We start from the raw sequence: 17028 nt of genomic DNA on the forward strand, positions 1-17028 counted from the left end.
CTACATAGTGAGTTCCAGGACAGCTGGGACTACAGGGAGACCCTGCTTAAAAAAGACAAAATAAATAAATAAATAAATAAACAAGGACATAACTCAAGTGTACACAGACACACATGGATCATCTACGGAAATCCTTTTACCAAACCTCAAGTGAAACCATCTCTGGGCTCTTGTGATGGTGGGGTGGGGATGATACCATGGTCTTGCCTAGCTTGGAGACAGTTGGGTTCTGGTCCCTCTGAGTCACCTTCCCAGCCCACACCCATACTTGACCATATGCCCCCACCAATGCACACACCTGCCCAGCCCATACCGTGCTGAAGTTGGGGAAGAGACTGAATGGGGTGGCGCCATTGAAGTGGAAGGCGAGCAAGTGCTTGAAGTCCAGCGGGGGTTGCAGAGGTCGAGTGGGCAAGGGCAGGGAGGCCAGCAGAGGGCTGGGGGTGCTGGAGGCCAGGCCTGCTGCAGGAGGAAGAAGGGCAGGATCTGAAATGGAGCCACAGGGCTCTTTCCCACCTCTGTTGCCATAACAAAAGGCGGATGGGCTTCTTAGTTGTACAGACAAGACATGAACTCCTGACTCCCTCTTCATAAGGCAATACCAGCTAAGCCCAGTTAGGGAAGCAGAGGCCAGGAGTCCACAGTTCAAGGCTCCCAAGCGAAAGAATGACCCTTCCACATCGACAGGGTCAGCACAGTGATCCAAAGGACACTCAAAGGAAGTCCAGCCAAGAGAGTGGATAAGAAGAGTCAGGGCTCTTCCCTGACATACACACCATCATGGAGACAGCTTGATATGCTGGGTTTCCATCTTACCACACACTACCAGATTCAGGTGGTATAAAGAAGACTCCCTTCCCTCTAACTGTCCTCTCTGTCCCTCCAGTTTCTATGCCACTCACAGGAAGAACTGAAAAAGAAACCCACAATAGTCTGAAGGGATGGAGTCTCCAGCTTTGGGGGAGACCCCAGCTGCTTCCTTGAGGTGATCCCTACACCCCATCCCCCAACCTCATCCCAGAATCCTGGATAAGGCCCCAAGCCAGCTCTTTGGACTCAAAGAAATTGCACTGTGGTTTTGCAGGCCTTGGTCTTAACAGTGTGAGGCAAAAGCAGGAGAGGGTTAGGAACTTAACAACCAGATTTTAAGGAAGAGGAGGGAGGAGAAGGGGGAAGAGAAGGAGGAAGAGGAGGAGGAGGAGGAAGAGGAAAAAGAGGAGGAAGAGGAGAAGGAGGAGAAAATCCATGCTATTTGGAACTTTTTTGAGCTCCTGTAATTGCAAAACCAAATGAAGTTCTTCTTGATTCTTTGATGTCAACCCTATGAAACATAGGATAGATTTATTTACCATTTGTAGATTTAGGCCTATAAACACGGTCATTGCAGAGAAGCCCCCAGGTAGCAGATGGAAGGGCATCACTGCCTCCTTCCAATCACTCCATCCTGGACCTATTAGTTTGTGTGAGGAGAGTGTTGTGCTGTCTGTCAGAAGCAGACACTATGATCTGTTCGCTAGTCTCTTAGGAAGAGACTGCAAAGGACCGAGCTACGAAATTCCCAGGGACCCATTCTCCTTTCCTCTGTCCTTCAGTTCTTAAGGCCGAATCTGCTTACTTCCTTCATCTGAAACCTCTCTACTTTCTTTGGGGTGGAGGGAGGTGTCCATCTGCCGACTTGCCCAGGCTCCTGTTTCCTCACAGGTCAGGGGATGGGTTTGGTTATCAGGAGAGGAGCCAGACAAAACAGTAGGTCAGCTTAGGAGTAGCACCGTTAAGGCCATGCGTGCCTTTCAATTTCGAGGACCCCAGGCTAGCTAGGACAGGAGGCGGCCACCCTCAGATGAGAGGAGACCCCAGCAGCCCCTTCCCCCCACCCACTCTCTAAGAACTCCACAGCCAGCGCAAAGTCAAACTCATGCAGCGGGGGCCCATCCAGCGATCTTCAGCACGTGGCCGGCCCGGCGATCCCCTGCCCGGCTCTGTCCCCGCCACCGACGGGCGGCGAAGTCGGGGAAGAGCTCGCGCAGCTCGGAATGCGTGCACGCCAGCTTGGCGCACGGCCCGTGGGCCGAGCCGCTGGAGACTGGCCACCACGCGCTTGCAGAGCGCAAAGTCGCCGAGCGCGCGCTGGCGCATCACCGCGGACGCGAAGCCACGCCGCAGCGACTGCAGCGTCCCTTCGCGGTGCGCGCCCAGCTCCTAGGGCACCCGCGGGTAGCGGCGGGGATCGAAGACCGCAGTCAGGGCGTCCACGGCATCCAGCGAGGGTCCGGGGAAGAAGTCCCTCAGCCCCTTCCGCATGGAGTCCAGGAAAGGCTCCCGGAGCCGCTCCAAGAGCCGCAGCACAGCCTCGGTGTAGCCCTGCAGCTCCACGCCGCGTAGGTGCAGCGCCCGCCGCCCGCGTCGGGGTCGGACTTGGGACTGGCCAGTTCCTGCAGGAAACCCTGGTGACCGGCGTCTCCGGAGCCGCTCTGAGCTTTCAGGGAAGCTCCGGCCGCCATCACCACTGGCTGCAGCAAGGCCAAGTCGGGCTCTTGTGGTTGCAGAACCAAGCTTCTGCACCGAGGGCAGAGCGTCCAGCAGCAGGTGGGTGACGACTACGAAAGTGAACTGGCGCAGGGCCAAGGCCAGCGCAGCAGCTGTGGGAGAGACCGGGGCTGTGGCCTCCAAGGTGTACACCAAACTAGGCCAGGCCTCAGCCACTGCTTCCACGACAAGCAACAGGGAGGCCCAAGGCACTGGCTGGGGACCCATCAAGTCAATAGCTGCAAGATCCAAGGCCGCACGGAATTCGGGAACCATGTGGGAACTGGGGCCACCATGCAGGCGGAACGGGGCGTCCAGTATGCTCTCATATTCACCCAGGTAGGCAGGGGGTTGGGGATCTGTCCGACCAGGGAGGCAGTGCAGGTCCATGAGCAAGGGGCAGAGGGTCTGGAGCTGCAGGCTGACACTCCCAAGGTGGTCACTGGGGAAGTTTGAGCTGAGCCAGGCAAGTTTGGGTGCAGATACACCAAAGGCCTGAAGAATGTCTAGGAATTGGCCAGCAGTGACCTCACCCTCCTGTAGCTCCACACTGCCCAGGAAAGTGGTAGAAGGCTGACCATCACACGGGGACATCCAAGTAGCAAACAGGGCCAGACTGGGATTCAGGCCAGTCCCTGGTCTCGTCTAACACCAGCCCCACATGCGGGGATACCTTCAGGCGCTGGCAGTCCTCTGCATGCAAGACACTGGCAATGGCCACCTGGGACAGCCAAGGAGAAAAAAGGAGGGAGAACAGAGTTAGGCTTGGCAGGGAAGGCAATGCAGGGTTGAGGGAAGAGCACTAGCTTGGGGCCAGACAGACTCAGATCCTGGTTTGCCACTTACTGATTGTGCCAGCCTGGGCACGTCACTTTAACTGTCCAAGCTTTAGTTTTCTAAGCTCTAATACCTGATCTCAGCTAATACCTACCTGGCCCAGTCTCCTTAAAAGGCTTCCATGAGCTATCAGTGCAAATCTTTGTTACTGTGCTTATGGATGTAAAAGTGCTCCATGAACTATAAAGACCTCTACAAGGCTGGATTTTCCCTTGTGTTTTTCTTTGCAGCCTTGCCCTAGTCTGCTTTGTTCCTGGAGAGGTGGTGTTACCAACTGACGGCTTCACTAGCAAGTTGTGGCCAGTTCTACAGGGTTCCAGCTATGTGCTGTTTGTCTCTGTAGAATTAATCAACTACCCACTCTACCAGCCCCAGAGGACCCACACAGCTGAACCCAGGCAGAGCTGCAATTTGCATACTTCTAGGGACCATATGGGTGTTTTTGAGCTTGGAGGGGAACAGGGATAAGAATGAGAAAAACTATGGTAAATACATCCCCTGCTCTAGAGCTCCACCATGCCCTGCCTGGGGAGCAGGGAGATCTTACCAATCTCCTGAAATTTTTTTCATATTTTTTTGAAACAGGATCATCTATAGCCCAGGCTGGCCTCAAACTCACTATGTAGCCAAGGATAACCTTGAACTTTTGGTTGTGAGCCTGAGCCTTTAATGGGCTCTCCAATACAATCTTGAACTTTTGATCCTCTTGCCTCTACCTCCCAAGTGCTGGGATCACAGATATGTGTCACCACACCCAGCTCTGAATTTTTTATATTGGGAACTAATTTGAGTTTTTTAAAGGTACAGTGAAAACTCACTAAACCCATCTATAGGCTAATCAGGCCCTTAGACACCAGTGCAACCTCTGACGTAGGCAGTATCAAGTGTGCTCATGTGAAACCTATTGCAGAGTCAGATCTGGCTTCACTATTGCACTCAGTGCAGCTGGCCCAGTGCCAGGCACAAAGGCAGCCCTTGGTGAAGGTTTGGAATGGTAGAGGATGAATGAAGTGTGGTAGCTGTTACCCAGGCTACCCAGGGCCCTGGCATGCTGGGGATCTGCCCAGGAGCCTCAGTACCTGCCTTCCCAGCCCTTCCCTTACCTCTGGCTGCCACCCACCTGCATGAATTTCACCCTCCTGGGGTTGTAGCAATCACCATGCTCTATGCCCAGCAGTGCCTGATACAGGTTGAACCTCTGCAGCTCAAGTAGGGCAGAACGGCGGTCATCGGGCGCGTCCTCTTTAGCCATGCAGTACACAGTGGTCAGCGGAGCCACTGATTGAGTTCACCTCCATCTTGACAGCTCTGAAGGTGGGGGTGATTACCAAGCTGGGGTAGGACCCTTCTCCCTCAGCAGGGCCCTCTAGAGTGGGCTGACGCTGGTTGACAGCCAGAGCTTGACGGTGGGCTCCAGAGGTGATGTGGTGCAGCAAGGCATGGCACTGGAAGTTGTCGGTGCCCACCGTGAAGGCGTTCTCGGCTTTGTTCCCGTGCTTGTTTCTCATCAGGGCCTGCCGGCACTCAAGGCAAAACATCAGCTTCCACTCGTAGTCAGAGTCCAGCCAGGGGAACTCCTCCTTCCACTGCTCTTACACTTTTTGTTGGAGTTGGAGGCCTCTCTGGCAGGTTTCTTTCCAAGAGGCACCATGCCTGCTCTCAGGGCATGAGACCCCAGGGTCCCCTAAATACTGGTATCCCCCCTGCCTCCCTCCTACACACAGGTACCTCCCTGGATGGGGAAGCTGGTAGGGAGGCAGGAGAGGGATAGCCTACCAGGCTAAGGGGGCCTATCCATTCAGCTTAGCCTGGAAAGCAGGTTAGTGTGCTCCACTGTAGCCTGCACAGCCTGGGATGTTGTGTGTGCTGGTCTCCCCTTACTATCCACGGAGCATAAGCCTCAAACTGATACTGCTATGCAGGGTCAGACTCCCTAGGCTCCTACAGTCCCCATCCTTAGGACCCCTAAGAGTAGGGCGGGTCCTGTGAGATAAGGTTTCTCTGTACCCCCAAATCCATCCTCCAGGGGACCAGGACAAGAAGGGCTGGGGACTTCCTCTGAACCAGTCAGTGGGTACCCCCCCACCAGTCGCAGGGCATTCGTGTGCCCGCCCTGCCCCACCGCAGGGCCCTCACCCAGGGTGACTCACCCCCTTCACGGAAGCTGTGGGGTTGATGCCAGGCAGGATATCCCCACTCTGCCCACCCACACTCACAGAGCCACTGGAGCCACCATCCTGGGCTCTGGCCACGGTCTCTTTGGGCTCCACTGAAAGACAACAGCCACTAGCGGTACCCGGGGCAAGGAGGTGCCAGCAGCAGGCGCGGCCAGGGTCTTGGGCAGAGGTGGGGCTCACCTGACAGCGCCCACCTGCCTGGGCTCCTGCACCACCCTGGCCTCCTTCCACTTCACACTCCAGCAGGAGTCACTGTGGTCAGGCCACAGGGAGCAGAACGGACAGGAGTCCACTCAGTCATCACAGTCACCAGTGGGTTCCTAGGGGTGCTCATGGGTGTGGATCCAGAGCTTTGGGATAAGAGGAGCAAGTAGGGGAGCTGAAGGTCTGCAGGGAGAGACACTAGATTTTGTAGTAAATTGTTACATGGTGAACCAAATCCTAGGTGCAGGATGAGAAGACACAGCAGGTTCAGATTCTGAAAGCGCCCCCTGCCCTGCAGGGGGGGGGGCAGTGCCCGAGTTGGGGATTTTGACCTTGATGCCCCTGGGGAGCTGAAGCAGGTGCCAGAGCCCTTTGGGAGACTGTGTTTCTTATCATTGGGATGGCTTAAGTGGAGAAAGGATAGAGAGAGGTAAAGTAACTACTTCTAGAGCTTTCAGTACACAGGTGCCCCTTACCTCTGCCTGGGTTCTTCCAGATATAAAGAGAGAAACTGGATTCCCTACAGGAGGATATGGGGTTATAAATCCTCCCAGACCTGGGGGCCTAGAGTTCAGAGGCCTGGGATGGATAGAGCTCTAGCTATAGTTAACTGCTCTGGAGGCTTCCTCAGTCTCTTCATCTGAGAAGTGGGGACTTGCAGATGGGACAGGAGGAAGACAGGAATGAGACTGAGGACAACAGCAGGTGCTGGGTGTGGAGGCCATCTGAAGTGGGATGGGTTTACTGCTGTGGATTGAGGAGGTGTCAAGGCACTTGGTGACCCAGTCTCTCCTGTAAGCACAAAGCCACCCCAGTCATGTCTTCCAGTCCCCACACATTTGGGTACACTGCTCTCCCCCCACAAAAGCTGGGGAATATGGTGATTTGATGCTCAGGCCCCTCAGTGCTGGTCTGTGCCACCCACTGTGAGTTTTACCTCTGACTTTCACCTTGTGCTCTAGGATGGAGCATGAGCCATGGCACATGCATACATCCACATGATCGCCTGGCTCCTTGCTCCACTCAAATTAAGGAGCTGCCACAGCTGCCCCAGGATAGCACCATGGGTCTAGATTCTCTACTCCCCAAAGTGTAGTTGTTGGTGGGTTTTCTTTGATAGAAATTTTCAGCAACCCATCCCCCCAAGTATCAAGGCACATTCTCAGTCCTGCTGAGGGTCCACAGCTTGATCCAACTCACTGAATGGTTGCGTTAAGAAAAGGTGGGTTGTTAGCTCTGGCCACACAGAGAACAAATCAGATTAACTGTATGGAGCCAGGAACTCAAGTCCAGCCTAAGACAGGAATGCAGAGCAAGTGTCTTATGAAATAACATCACCCTGGCAGAAAGTCTAGGGAAATCACATTCTGTACTTCTGCCATACTTAGAAAAGATGGAACATTCTGGGGCCCAAGGCATCTGTACAGATACATACACAGATGCCAAGGCACACGTACATACATTTCCCCACAGTGAAACCAAGTCTAGTATACACACTGATGTGTGAACACATAGAGGTGATTGTTCAAGCAGAGACACATATCCTCAGGGGCCCTGTGTGAGCATATGTGTACACACAGATGGGCATGAGCAACACACCCATGGACACAGAGACCCCCACAGATGCCTCTAAGACACTAGAAAGCAATAAGCATGCACAGCATACGCCTTCACAGAGAAAGATGCAAATACGCCAAGATCTGCAGACAGATATGTTACCCAGGACAAGTGCACACACACTCCCTCACAAAATCGGATGCATCTGAACCATCAGCTCATATGACCAAACACAGTCTCTCTCCCTTTCCTCTTACTTCACCCCAAGTCATAGGGCAGCTGGTGAGGATACGTATGTGCACATACATGCACATATCAAATATCAGTGCTGTTTCCATCACAGACAAAACCCAAACTCAGAGAGAGGGGCTCATGCCCTACACCTCCCTTAGGATCTACTTGCTGGGGGAGGGAGAGACGTTTTCTTCAGTGGTATAGCCACTGGTAAGGTGCGCCTTTAAGTACCTTCTCACCCACACATCTCTGTACGTAACCCTAATGAAGCTCCCTGAGTCACCAAAAGAGAAAACAAACAAGAGCATTCATTTCTGTGTTTCTTGACTGTAGACCCAATGTGACCAGCTGCTTCAAGCTCCTGCTGTCTTGATCTCCCCAAGATGCTGAATTAAACCTTGAACTATAATTCTCAGAGAGCCGGAGGACGGGGGATGTAGGTGGGAGCTTCAGATGAAACACAGTGCCATGATCTGACAGCTGTAGAAGGCAAATAAAGGGTACATGGAAGTGTATTATGATATTCTATTTGTATGTGTTTGAAAATGTTTAGTTCTTGGGGCTGAAGAGATGGCTCAGCAGTTAAGAGCACTGACTGCTCTTGCAGAGGACCCAGGTTTGATTCCCAGCACCCACTTGGCAGTTATGAACCATCCTTAACTATAGTTCTAGGGGAATCCGAAGCCCTCTTCTGACCTCCGTGGCACTGCATGACACAGGTGCACTCACATGCATGCAGGCAATACACTCATACACATAAAATAAAAATAAAATTTTTTTTGAAAAAGAAAATGTTTAGTTCTTAAATATTAAAGGAAATTTTAAAAAAGGACATGGGCCAGGCGTGGTGGCACACGCCTTTAATCCCAGCACTTGGAAGGCAGAGGCAGGGGGATCTCTGTGAGTTCAAGGCCAGCCTGGTCTACATAATGAGTTCCAGGACAGGGCTACAGGGAGACCTTTTCTCAAAAAAGAAAAAAAAAAAAAAAAAAAGGGACATGGAAGTGGAGGGGACTACTTGGGAAGAGGAAGGAGGCCAGCAGGAGTGGGAGGGGCGAAGTATGATCAAAATACACATTATGCGTCTGAAAATGTCATAATGAAGCCCATTATTATGCATAATTAATATATGCTAATACATTTTTTGAAAATTTGCCAAGAAAAATGGGAACCCAGAGGGGAGAGAGGCTGTGGGGAAACCCTGTCTCAAAAAAAACAAAACAACAAAAAATAAAACCAACCAAAGAAAACAAAAAAAGCCCCAAACAAAACAAGCCAGGCATGGTGGCACATGCCTGTAATCAAAGCACTCAGGAGGCAGAGGCAGGTAGACCTCTGTGCGATTGAGGCCAGCCTAGTCTACATAGCAAATTCCAGGCCAGCTGGGGCTACAGGGAGACCTTGTCTCAAAAAAAAAAAAAAAAAAAGAGAGAGAACCAAAGGTGGGGAGGGGTACAGATTGAACTGAGATCCCACTCCACTCACAAGTAGGATTCTCCGTGTGGCCAAGGGTTCCTCCTCACATTCTCAGACCCCTCTGCCACTTTTGGGTCTTCTGGGGTGCACTGATGCTTCAGGCCCTCTCCAAGCTCAAGAATACCCAAAAGACCAGCTGTGAGAAAACTCTGCTTTGCCCCTTAGTCCCCAGCCTCCAGGCCCTTGCACCTGGAAGGGGTTTCCCGAAACACCCTTTGGAAGTTGCGCCTCTCAGAAAAGGCCAGGAAAACCAGGAGTAGAAAGAAGTGCACGCCTATAATCCTAGCGCTTGGGAGGCTGAGGCAGGAAGTGGGGAGGGAGGGAGAAGAAAAAAAAAAACAAAGGCTAGGCGAACCCCCACGTAGAGGCAAATGGGGGGAGGGGCACAGGTTAGGGTAGTCCTCTCTTTCTCCTCTAAGAAGGTAATAGCTTTCTTTTCAGCCCTGTCCAATGCCTCCCCTCCCCTGGCCCTTAGAGGCCATGAAGGTATAATTTCCTATAAAGAATCTTTGACTCAGGTTCCCAGTGTGCATTTGCCCAGACATGCAGTACCCCTAAGTCGTTGGGGGACACTCTCTAGCTGTCCCTGCTCTTCCCTCATCCTTTGTTCTTGACCTGTCTGGGCTAGGATAGGGCTGGAGTAAGGCAGGGGACAACCTCTGGGGACCAACTATTAATAGGGAAAGAGTAGGAGAGAGGACATATCACCTTGGCCTCAAAGCCTCTGAGCCCTGTCCCCATTCCCCAGCTCAGGCGACCCTCAGAACTCACCCAAGTGCATTCTCTGCCTTTGGAGGTGCCACGGAGGAGCAGAGGAGAGAAGTGCAGAGCCTGAGCAAATGAAATCCAGCCAGAGTGACAGAGGGAAGGGGGATGTGAGGGACAGGAGGGGAGGGCTTGAGGGAGGGACTCCCGCTTAGGCTGGAAAGCCCTGTTCTCCTTTGCCAGGAAGGGGCTGCCCCTTCCCAACCACAGGGGACAGAGTAGTGTGCAGTCTTCTTCAGGCTGTGTCTGAGAAATGTAGAGACCAGAGTCAAGGAGAGGTACATCTTATTTACATCCCCCACGTCCCAGGGTCCCTGCCTAGTGCCTCTTCTGCCGAAACGAGGGGCTGACTTTGTCCACAGAGACTTCCAGGGATGGAGGTACTACTGGCCCCCTGTACTGCCTACTAGAAGGTTCTCCTGCTCTCCTGCCTCTGGACCTGCAGAAACCCATATTCTCCAGCCAGCCTTCCTCTTCTATCATCACGTTATTTACCTGCTTTTATCAAAGGGAAAACTGAGGCTCAGAGAAGTATTACAGAAGGTTGGTCACTAGATGGAGCCCAGGTTACCCTCTTAGACGTTCCCTGGGCAATGCCAGGGAGGAAAGGGAGGGAGATTTGTCAGATCAGCTAGAATTCCTGACACCTGTCCCAGGTCTCCGCCCCTCTTCTCTGCTGTTCCTCCTTCTCCCCCCTCCTCTTGCTGAAAGCTGGCTCTCTGCTCACCTGAGCACCTGGTGGCTGGGCAGGGGAGGGAAGGGGGTGGAAGGGGAAGGGAAGACAGCTAGCTCACCTCTGGACCCAGTCTTGAATCCTAGCCCTGTCTGCTCTATGTGGGCCCCCACCCCTTCAGCATCCTGTCTCCACCAGACAATAACCCATAATCACAGGGCGACCAATACCTGTACCACAAAGCAGGTCTGGGGAGGGGCTGGCAGCGGCTGCTCCTGAAACAGGTTTGTTAGGAAGGGGCTCTGACGGGAAGAAACTCAAGCCCTGAGTTAATGAACCTACCTAGAGACACAGAAGCTTTGTCTTTTTCCAGGTAGGGATCTAAACTAAGCCCCCTAATTCTCTACTCAGACAGCCTCACCTTTCTAGGTGGTGGGGGGGGGCGGGAATCACCTGGAGGGGGGAATGTTTTGACTGTCCAGAGGGAATGTAGAGCTTTTCTGTCACCTTGTCATCAAAGGAGGATGCAGGCAGAGGCATAGGCTGGCTTCAGTGGCCTAGAGGGAAGCACAGTCTCCTTCCTGCTGGCACTTGAAAGCCGGCGGTTCGGGGCGGGTGGGGGGGCAGTGAGGAGGAACCAGCAGCCCTGGGAGATGATGAAGGGCAGAAAGGTAGGGAGAAGACTTCCGGGGCCTCCTGATGGGACTGAAATTAATCCTTCTGTGGGGAGCTCTGGGTGAGAGGAGCTCATCAAGCCAGTGACTCAGGCGTGACCCAAGCTCAAGACAAGAGGTTTCAAGGGTCAAAGCCTGGATAGGAGGTAGAGGGCTGGGGGAGCACTAGGAAGCTGGGATAGGGGCTCTACTCTGACTGCTGCTACAGCTGAAGCTGTCTTTATCCAGAAGCTGCTATAGTCTGATCTATTTCTGCTTGCCTGTTCCCCCAGTCTCTCTCTACCTTGCATTCCTCACTCAGGATTCCTCTAGCCACTTCAGTAAACCAGAGCTTAAGTCATTTTTGAAGTTCCTTCCTCTCCCTTCAGATTTCATGCTACTGTGGAGGGTGGATAATGAAGAAAAGGGGCTAAGTCTGCTCTAAATTAGAAAGTGGCATTAATGCCACCCAGAGTCAGGGAGGGACTGGCTGGCTTTGGAACTGGCTTATGTAGACCAGATTAGACTTGGAACTCACAGAGATCTACCTGCCTCTGCCTCCTGAGTTCTGGGATCAAGGTTTTGCTATACAGCCCTACCTAGCCAGCAACTCACTTTGCACCTGAAACACTAGGCTGGACTTGAACTTTGGTGATCCTCTAGCCCCTGCCTCCCAAGTGTTGGGATACCAGGCATGCACCACCACAATCAGCTCAATCTCCTTAAAGTAGTGGCTGCTCTCCTTAGCCAGGGTGGGGGTGTGAAATAGGAAATTTAGAGTCAGACATCTAGGATCCCAATCTAGCTGTGCAGCCATGGCTGTGTTACTGTCTCTGAGTCCCCATATTCCAATGTGTAGAGTAAGGGCTGAATGTCATCATCTGGGCCAGAGGGACAGCTGGGTTGGGGTGGAGGTAGGGGACTATCCTGCTGCATGTGGAAGAGCTTTATGCACAGTTTGGGTCTATATAGTAATGCTCCGTGTAGGGCAGTGGTAGGTCACAGCTCGTCACGCAGATACCATGCCTGGTGCTGCCCAAGATCTGGATCATAGCCAGAAAGGTGGGCTGGCACCTTTATCTGCAGATGTTGAAGAATCACTTCAGGTTATTTAGGGCAGTGAGTTCCTGGTGCCCTTACTCCCCCTTGAGAGCAAGGTTCGAGAGTCTAAGACACATTCCTGAAGACTGAAAGGGCTTCCTGTGTAGGAAACTGGTGGGGGCAGGTAGGGAGCTTGAGGGACAGAGAAATAGAGAAATATGACCCAGAGTTGGCAGGAAGAATTCCAGAATCTGGGTATGGCTAAGGAAGGAGGCCTCTGACCTAAAGTGAAAGAGAAGCTCAGAGTGGGAAGACCCACCCCCACCCCCACCCGGACCTCCATATCTCCTCCCACCTACCACCTCAGGGATATGAGGAAGAGAGAGTCCCTGCCTTACTGCCTTGTCACTATAGAAGCCTCCAGCCCCACAGGATCCTAATCGAAGTGACATCTCTCAGGGAATAAACTCCTGGCTCTAATGGGACTGGGGCCTTGTGTCTCCCTGAGTAGTGTGGAGTCTCAGGCAGAGAGTGCCTAGGAGTTAAGCATCATGTGGAGGGCTCCTTGCACTTCCCTGAAGTCTCCCTGAACTAGGTGCAGATCTGTCTCCTAGGGACCTCCAGTAGCCATTGGCCCTGGCCTAGTCCTATGCCAGGCTGGTCCTATGCCAGGCCAGAACCACTGTTCAGAAGGGCTCACAGTCCTACACGTTTTCCTCTCGTGACTGCTGACTCCCATCCACCTTAAGCCACTGCTATCAAATCCCTATGAGGTAGTCTCTCTCTCTCTCTCTCTCTCTCTCTCTCTCTCTCTCTCTCTCTGTCTTTCAGAGCCAAGGACATATGAGACATCCAGGGGAGGGCCAGTACCTGGGATCCATGACCCAGTTTAGGCCCAGAATTCACCAGGCTAATGGTGACAACTTCTCTCACTGGAGCTCAGAATAACAAGGTTACTCGAACTCTGAGGCCCTATGCCCTGGCCCTAAGTACACCTGTCACTCTCCATATGCCCACAATGCTGGTCACACCACTCTGCATGGCCAGTGGAAAGCTCTGGTTCCACATCTGCCTCCCCTGACCAACTGTGAGTGACCAAGGGCAGGCACCAAGCATTCCTCTGAGGGTATCTCAGCATCCTGCGTTGGGCCAGCCTAGGGTTGGAGGGAGAGGTGATGGGTAAACAGATCCCTGGATAGACATGGCTTAATTTGGCCTGGCTTAACAGCCTGGATTGTTCTACTAGGTTTGGTGACTTCTAAGTTGGTGACCCCCCCAAACTAATCTGGCTGACACTGGCCCTTTTCCCTTTCGGTACCCATTTCTGACAACTGAGCTGTTCCCACCCCTACCCCATCAAGAACTTGCCTAGCCAAAGTCATCCATGCCATCTCCCTCTCTCTTGGTCCCCCAAACCCATCCATCACTAAACCTTGATGGTTCTGCTACATAAAGGGCTCCACGGGCCGGGTGTGGTGGTGCACACCTTTAATCCCAGCACTTGGGAGGCAGAGGCAGATGGATCTCTGTGAGTTCCAGGACAGCTGGGGCTATGGCTTCGGGGAGACCCTGTCTCAAAAAGACCAAAAAAAAAAAAAAAGGCTCCAGAAGCTGTTTTTCTACCAAACCTCTTTCTTTACCATGTAACCCTAAATTTCACTCTTGCCCTTAATTATTCTTACCCAAAGTGCTGCTGTGCGGCCCATCACCTTTGGAACAAAGGCCAAAGTTTCACTTGGTGGGAAGGCCCCCACAGGGGATGCCAACTCCCCTCAACCAGGCTTGTCCACACCCTGCACAGGGCTCCACTGGCCCACTGTCTGGGAGGCCTCTGGGAGGCTGAGAAGGAAGCGCCACCACCACCACCTCTAGCTCCTCCCACCCACCACCTCAGGGATGTGAGCAGGAGAAGGTGCCTAGTGGGAAGGGCCCCACAGGCGATTCCAGCTCCCCCAACCAGACTCTGCCCATGCCTACATAGGGCACATTGCCACTGTCCAGCAAGGCCCTAGGCAGTAGCTCCAGCTGTGGCTCTCTACCTGGGAGACCCTTTCTCCTCCAGGATCCAATATCAATGTCATGGCTCTGGAACTTTCCTGACTTTTCCTGTCAGCTCACCATTCCCTCATCCAGCATCTTTTTTTTTCTTGCCCCCACCTCATACTAAGGGTTGGACCCAGGGTCTCACACATGCTAAGCAAGCGCTTTGCCACTGAGCTACATCCTTAACCTTTTTGTTTTTGTTTTACATTTTTATTTTCAAGACTGGATTCTCACTAAGTTGCCCAGGCTATCTTTGAATTCACTCTCTAGCTCAGGCTGGCCTTGAATTTGAGATCTTGCCTTATCTTCCCGAACTGCTAGGATTACAGGCCTGTACCCCACCCTCGCCTCCCCATCTCATCTTTCCTCTGGCTTCTTTTTTATTTTCATATGTATGCGTGTACTGCCTACATGTACCTAAGTGCACCTGTGTCATGCAATGCCTGCAGAGGTTAGAAGAGGGTGTTGGATCCCCTGGAACTGGAGTTAGATGGTTGTCAGCTGCCATGTGGGTGCTGGGATTTGAACCTGGGTTTTCTACAAGAACAGCCAGTGCTCTTAACTGCTGAGTCCAACCCCTCCCCTGGCTTGATACACCCTGTACTCACCTCTGTAAGGCCTGTTACCATCTTAGAACAAATTCATCTCTGTGTAGAGTTATTTAGACAGACATCTCTTTCTTTCCTGACAGGCAGACAGAACTCTCTAAAAACATGAGCCCCTGAATACAGCCTGAATATCATACACTGTTGATAAATAGTTGATGAATAAATGTGACTTTGTGGGTGTGGGCAGGATCTTCTTATATAGCCAAGGCTGATCTTGAATTTTGAGCAATCCTGCCTTAGCCTCATGAGTGCTGGGATTACAGGCGTATACTACCACATGCAGCTTAAATGAGTGACTTTCTAACCCCTATAGCACATGCTCCAAAAACATCCATCCGTCAGATATGCTGTTTGTTGCTCAGTCTCAGCCCTGCAAGCCCAGCCCCAAGTGTGTTGGGGAGGAGCTGGCCCTGACCAGAGTATTCCTGACTGTCCCTTCTTTCTCACCACAGGGTCAGGTTCAGCATCCTTGTCCTCACAGGCCTTCATGCCCTGGGGGTATGTTTCAACCCCATCTAACACCCATCTACATTTTCTGAGTCTGGTTCAATTCCAAAGTCAGATTCAGTCTTGGAGTTGGGGGGGAAGACTGACTCTTACTGGTCTCCAGCCCCTAGCATGCTGGGGAGCAGTAGTGTGTGCAGTGGTTGTCTTATAAATGTCATCTAAAGATCAGGCGCTTACAGGGTGTCAGATCAGGGTAGCCTCTGGCAAAGCCACCAAGCTGGGCTTCAGTGGGTATTTTTGGAAGTCACCCCCAGAACCTGGAGTAAGGATGCCTCCAACCTTCCCCCACAGGCCTGCGTGTGGATCTGTTTTCCCTGCTAGCATGCAGCTTGTGACCCCCTTGTGCCTGTCAGCAGACGTCACCCTCACAGATGCATTCACCCATTTCCCCTAGAACACTGCCTTGAAGCCAGCTGCCCCTACAGTGCTGGCAGCCAAACCTCTGCAAAGTCACACCCCAGCCAGGGAGAGGCAGAAATCCTGGATGGGAGTCCAACCACCAAGGGAAGAGGGGCCACCTACTGTCTCTCAGTTGGAGTGCTGTGCACTGTGCTGACCCAACCCTGAAAAGCAGGAGCCTGAAACACCAGGCAGGTAAGGCCTTTGTCTGGAAGACTATCCCAGGAAGACAGCTCTAGGCTGGAGAAATGTCATGAATGTCCCATTACCAAATATCCCCTCAGGTAGAGCCCTCAGAATTGAAAAGAACTCTAGAGGAGACCTGAAGACTCTTGGATCCCAAGAGATCCCAGAGAAAGGCATCCAGGTGCAAAACAAAACATTGTTTTTACAATGCTAAGGGCACATGCTAGGCTAGTGCTCCGCCCTTGAGCTATAATCCCCAGCCCTGAAAAACAAAACAAGACAGTATCAGGGGAGCCTCAGATCCCAAGACCCCATTAAAGGGACCCTGACTCAAAACACCCTACAGAGGAAAGCCCACAGACCCAGAGTCCTTTAAAGGGACCCAGATCCAGTTTGTGGGAGCAGCGCCCATCCACACTAACCTGGCCCTGTGGAGGTCTTGCCCAGGCTGAGTTGTCGAAGCCTCCGCTGGTGGGCACGCCCCCCACAGTGCACTTGGGCCTGGGCGGCAGAGTTCAGCTGGATGTTGCAGACATCACAGACTGTGTAGGAAGGTCGTTTTCTTTCCCGCTTAGGCTTAGACAGTTCTGGGGTGTGAGGGGGACACTCAGCTTCTGCAGATGTGGGGGGCTCCTTTTCACCTGAGGGGGATGGGCTCAGTGGCCGCTTCATACCTGAGCAGACAGAAGGGAGACAGGTACATGAAGGGCCAGTGATTGTGAACACAGAGAAGGAGCAGGAGAGATTGAAGGACGGAGTTACTAAAGAGCTGTATCCCAGGTAACCACACCTAACTTTCAGAGATACCCCCACCCCAGCCCATGTCAAGAGGGAGCAAGATGGGTTTGTTTCAGGCAGAGTGGCATTAAAATACAGGACCATGGAGCTGGAGAGATGGCTTAGCAGTTAAGAGCACTGACTGCTCCTGCAGAGGACCCGGGTTCAATTCCCAGCACCCACAAGGTGGCTACGAACCGTCCTTAACTCCAGTTCCAGGGGAATCTGAAGCCCTCTTCTGACTTCCGCAGCCTTGCATGACACGGGTGCATTCACATACATGCAGGCAATATACTTATACACATAAAATAAAAATATTTGAAATACAGGACCACTGGGAAGAATGTCAGAAATGGTTACATACT

At 52.5% G+C, this 17028-nt stretch overlaps 2 protein-coding genes across 2 annotated transcripts in view; both read right to left on the reverse strand.

Moving 5' to 3' along the window:
- Positions 1–17028, reverse strand: part of Znf385c (zinc finger protein 385C) — a 57108-nt gene that overhangs the window by 9613 nt on the left and 30467 nt on the right. The window contains exons 2-3 of the mRNA XM_008835282.2: positions 16309–16560; positions 314–462 (exon numbers count right to left, since the gene is read on the reverse strand). Of these exons, the coding sequence (XP_008833504.1) occupies positions 314–462; positions 16309–16558 (399 nt within the window). The 5' untranslated portion in view covers positions 16559–16560. The remainder of the gene's footprint in view (positions 1–313; positions 463–16308; positions 16561–17028) is intronic.
- Positions 1125–5014, reverse strand: CUNH17orf113 (chromosome unknown C17orf113 homolog). Its single transcript, XM_008835280.2, is given in 9 exon segments — positions 1125–1934; positions 1936–2058; positions 2060–2378; positions 2381–2553; positions 2555–3145; positions 3147–3247; positions 4484–4649; positions 4651–4957; positions 4960–5014. Coding segments are annotated over 9 exon segments (1959 nt in total). The 3' UTR covers positions 1125–1810.

This window comes from Nannospalax galili, unplaced genomic scaffold, assembly GCF_000622305.1.
Source record: "Nannospalax galili isolate Female #2095 unplaced genomic scaffold, S.galili_v1.0 scaffold137, whole genome shotgun sequence".
In the NCBI taxonomy this organism is placed as follows: Eukaryota; Metazoa; Chordata; class Mammalia; order Rodentia; family Spalacidae; genus Nannospalax; species Nannospalax galili.